General features: G+C 34.4%; 1 protein-coding gene across 17 annotated transcripts in view; it reads left to right on the plus strand.

The window, feature by feature from the left end:
• Positions 1 to 5,000, plus strand: part of LOC113809324 (band 7 protein AGAP004871) — a 1,059,488-nt gene that overhangs the window by 1,046,625 nt on the left and 7,863 nt on the right. For all 17 annotated transcript variants that reach the window (XM_070137912.1, XM_070137911.1, XM_070137910.1 and 14 more), the window contains 2 exons: positions 1,088 to 1,249; positions 1,837 to 2,002. In XM_070137912.1, coding sequence (XP_069994013.1) covers positions 1,088 to 1,249; positions 1,837 to 2,002 — 328 coding nt within the window. The remainder of the gene's footprint in view (positions 1 to 1,087; positions 1,250 to 1,836; positions 2,003 to 5,000) is intronic.

The raw sequence follows: 5,000 nt of genomic DNA on the forward strand, positions 1-5,000 counted from the left end.
GTGGTCTTGAAACTGATCGAAGTAGTTTCCACGGCTTTTACTCACTAATCATAAAATACACGATAGTTGCCGTGTACGGTAAGTCATGTCTTATTTTTTACGATTAACTGTATACTTAGTGAGTAAGGATTATATACAACACATTTCATACTGTAACCCTGGCTGCTGTGCGTCGTTTCTCTTTTATCTGCCCTTGCATCTTTCCATAATTTCAACGTAGATAAACACCGAGGCTTTTTGGAAGACTAAACTGCATGTACACTTGTATGTTGATAACATTAATGGATCGTTATAGATATAGATTCACCAGATCATCTACCTTCGACATAGTATATTCTCCTGTAACTGATTAATCTTCAATTATCACAGATATTAGCACAATGTAAGATATATTCACATGTATAAGCTTCTTATCACCATTTCCTTAGTCACCGTAAAGTCAAATAGAAACTTGAGTTCATAATGCCCTCTGCTTTCACTTTAAAATAAATGCAACTCTGATTTGTTCCTCCACACGCGTTGCTTCATCTCCATCGCTTCGCACATTGCTGCTCCATCAACCAGTGGATTTCGCTGGACCATTTCTCAGCCCCCTTTTCTCTCACTTCCTCCCCTTTAATCTGCAATAAAAAGGCACACTGCCGAATTGGGCTGTCTGTTCAGAAAGGAAATTCTATCCTAGCCTCCCATTACTCCCCCGTTCGTTATCCAGTTGGTCCCGAAGTCATTGGTTATCGACGATCTTACCGGATTACGTCATTCCCAGTCAATTTAACGAGCCAGACCTGCCCTTAGTAGCCCCATTAGCTCGGCTCATAGCCCTCCCTTGCCTCCGCTAGCATATCCCTCGCATTCTTTTAAAATCCCTCACGACACCTCTCTAAAATACCCCCCCTTTAGCACTCCCCCCTCCCTCAAAAAAAAAGAAGTAAAATTTCTAAGACAAAAAAAAGCAGTAGTGTACATAAAGAAAAAAAAAACACTCCATCTTTCTTTAAAAAAAAAAAAAAAAGCTATCACCCGTGCACCTCCCTTCCCTCCCTCACCCGTAACTCAACCGTCCACCAACGCCTCCGAACACTTGCAGCCACTCCACCCGTCTCTTGGCCGCCACAACCCTCCGAAATGTCCTCGGAACGAAGAACTTGGCGGAAATCTTGAGCGAGCGCGAGTCCATCTCCCACAACATGCAGAGCTCCCTAGACGAAGCCACAGATCCCTGGGGTGTCAAAGTAGAACGAGTTGAAATGTAAGTGTTTCTGTGTCTCGTTTTTTGTCATTGGCTTTTATTCATTGTTTTTTTTATTGTGTATTATTGACCCTTTGATCATTTATATGTTTATTTATCCATAGCGTTCCTCATAATTATAATGGTAATCATTCGTTTGTATTATTTTTATTGCGTTTTTTGGATTCAGAAATCCGTGGTTCTTTGTTGTTTCGCTTACATTATTCATGTTCGAAAAGTGGTTCTATGTTTATTTCCAGGATTTTTTTATTACAAATATAAATATAGTGTTTAATCTATATTATTTTATTTGTTGTTTGGTTCACTTTATGGTTATGTATAGTAATACATAATGTCATTTTTGACAAAGAATTGAGGGATACGTATGTTACATGCGTGAACTAAATCGGTGGACCATTTATTAGCTTTTAAATCATTTGGATGTCAATTTTCAGTCGCACTAAGTAAAACTTTTAGGTAGTGATCCAGTTTTAGTTAATAATAATGTTGATCATGTGGTAAGTATAAAGATGGCGCTTTGTTCTTGTGTGTCTGTGTCTGTGCCTGTCTCCACATTTCCCAGTACTAATTTTTTTGTAACCTTACAGCAAGGATGTCCGCTTGCCCGTGCAACTGCAGCGTGCCATGGCTGCAGAAGCCGAGGCAGCACGAGAAGCCCGTGCCAAGGTGATTGCGGCCGAGGGAGAGCAGCGTGCTTCCAGGGCCCTCAAGGAGGCTGCAGAGGTTATCAACGAGTCCCCAGCTGCCCTCCAGGTAAGACCCTTCGCCCCCATGCTCACTCACTTACTAATGGACGACAGAACCTTCGAAAATGCACTGCCAGGTCGAATCGCATTGAGAAAAACCTTTATAGATTCGAATCAAGTTCTCAGTTGTTTGAAAGATAGCCTTCATTATATATTTTTTTGAAGAAAAAAAATGTAGATGTTCAAGTTTATGCAGTCTTTGTACAAGTGTAAGTAATTAGTGAAAAGTTTTAGAAAGGTGTGTGTATATATGTACGTATATGTACATATATATGTGTATGTATATATATATACATATATATATATATATATATATATATATATATATATATATATATATATATATATATATGATCATTTGCTGAGATTTGGAGGAAAAATCTCCAAGAGTTTATGATTATTAATGTTTTGATACCCTAAATACACATTTTAGAAACACTTGATCTTGTATTACCCTAGAAATCTTTTGCATATTGTCAATTATTATATCAAGACTATATATAGAACTTCAGTGGGACATTTGCTAAAGGTAAATCCATTGTTGAAAATAACAGTAATGATACTAAACAAAAATTAATCCTCCATTAACATTTAGGTTTATTGATATGAATGTCTAAGTAGACCCATTATCCTTGTGGCTAAATTGTGAATTGACATTTACTGACCCAATTTGGCTATGGTAATCATTATGTTTTTTGTCATTTGTTTGGTATACCAATTTATCAAACCCGTATATTGTAATGTGTTGTGGTGTGTGTCTCTTATGTTCATGTTTTTTTATTGTCAGAAATTTGATGTTGGTGTAGTGAAATGTAAAAAGATTGTGATTAAATCTTTTACAGGATTTTGTATATTTTCACTGTTTTGTGTGATAATGCACAGTGTTCAGACACATTGGGTAACCAAGTAGTAGATTTCTTCCAACATAGAAAATGGTTTAATCACAGATATTTCATATCCATCCCTGAAATCTAATAAGTTTCATTTTTTCCACACAAACGAGATACTGTATCTTTTACATTCAGAAGTGAAAAGGACTTTCTTAATATAAGTATTGAAATCTAAATCTAAATCATAATTGATCTCTTTTTTAGTAGTTTGTTCCAAAATAAATTGCACAGGTTAGAAGTTATCATATACTTTTGTAAGACACAGATCAAAAATAATAATAACCCCAAAATATGCATATTGAATATTTTCAAGATCAACAATTAAAAAAACCAACTCTGAGTAAGTATTTCCACACTAGTGCATCATTTTTAACAAAAATAGTTGAATGTTCTACTTTAGCTCATTAATCTGACATATAAATGAACATCACATGATGGACAGAACACACTACATTTCAATTGGTTATTCATATTCAAATAAATTTTACAAATATCATTCCAGTAAAATTATAGTGCAGTGTCACTGAATTTTACAAACTGCAGTTATCTTGTTTGTGTGTTATACTCTTATAAAGCAGCTTCTAATTTCTTTGCCATTTGAAACATTTTTATTTTGTGGTCATTAGTACAAAACCGTAAAATAAATACCCCAGTTACTATGTTTAGACTACTGTCACTTACCAGTGCAGGGAAGCAAAGATTATTTTGCTTGTCATTTATTTTGTGTTGTGTATTGTAGAGAATAATTTTGTACATATCCAAAAAATTGTGACATCTGTAGTTTACCAAGCAAGAGAGACCATTAGTATTGGATTATATTTTGCTTGTGTTCATCTTTTAGGCAATTTTATGAATAGCAAGGCTTTTAACCTCCATTAGTTATTGATTAATGTTATCTTGCTTGTAAGAATCTTTCTAGGAGCACATGTTAAGCTTCCCCCCCCCCCCCTTAAAAGTTCCCCCATGATTTCCCCCTTTTTTCGTTTGTTTGGCTTACAAAGAATTTGTTCTGTATGGTATTCTGTCACTTGTCACACAGCAACCAACCATATTATAATCTAAAAATCTTAAATGATACATCTACAAAATGAAAAGAGAATACTAAGAATGGTATTAGCGATAATGAATCATGATATGGATAAGCATCAAATGGAATCAAATTTTGGTCACTTTAAGGAAATTCCAGTGTGGGCAATGGCGTTTATTTTATATTTTTCATATTTACAGATTAGATGTGAAATGAGTGCTCAGATTTCTCCTTCATGCATAAGTCACACAATAGGCAGTATCCAATATTTTTGATGATGAGAAAGCATACCTAGAACAATAACATTATATGACATAATTAATGATAATCTCAATTTTTATGGCTTGATGAATATTGTCAGCATGTATATGTATTAAACTTGTTCTTATTGGTGTATTGGTTCAAGTTGTAAATGCCTTGTTACTTCTAATTATTTCAGTATGTCAAATGAAAAGAAAACCTTGTTTGACCCTTTATATTGATGTTATAAATAATACATTTTGTTATTTGAAGAAATATACACCGTAGATATAAGCATTTCCTAAGTGTCTTATCTTTTTTGTAACTGGGTAGCACTAGAGCACAGGCACTGAATATTACAGTTTGCTTTGGTACACTCTCAGTAATAAAATGTGACATTAATGATGCATGTTTTAATCGTTTGAATAAATGATGTGTGTAAAGTAAACTACAAGTAAATAATTCATTAAAATTATGATGAGGGTGTAACTCTCACTTAAAAAGTTAATTACAGCAAAAATTTTAACCAAGACAGAAAGATCTTCTTTGCTATATTTGGATTAGCTTTCCACTGTGATGAACACTCGAGGATATGATCTCTTACTAATGTAGGTAGATACCAAGTCATTTCAACAGTAAAGATGTTATAGAGGCTATTGAAGAAACAATTATTGTCCCTTGATTCTGAATAAGTAATGCTTGCTTAAATGAGTTTTGATGATACAGTTTAAAAAGACCTGTACCAACCTCTTAGTCGCTTATGTTGACTGAATGAATATTTCAGACACAGAAAACATTGCCTACTGGTAATTCATATCCATAAACACAAGCTTCAGGTGTCCTGTAAT

This window comes from Penaeus vannamei, chromosome 23, assembly GCF_042767895.1.
Source record: "Penaeus vannamei isolate JL-2024 chromosome 23, ASM4276789v1, whole genome shotgun sequence".
Lineage (NCBI taxonomy): Eukaryota > Metazoa > Arthropoda > Malacostraca > Decapoda > Penaeidae > Penaeus > Penaeus vannamei.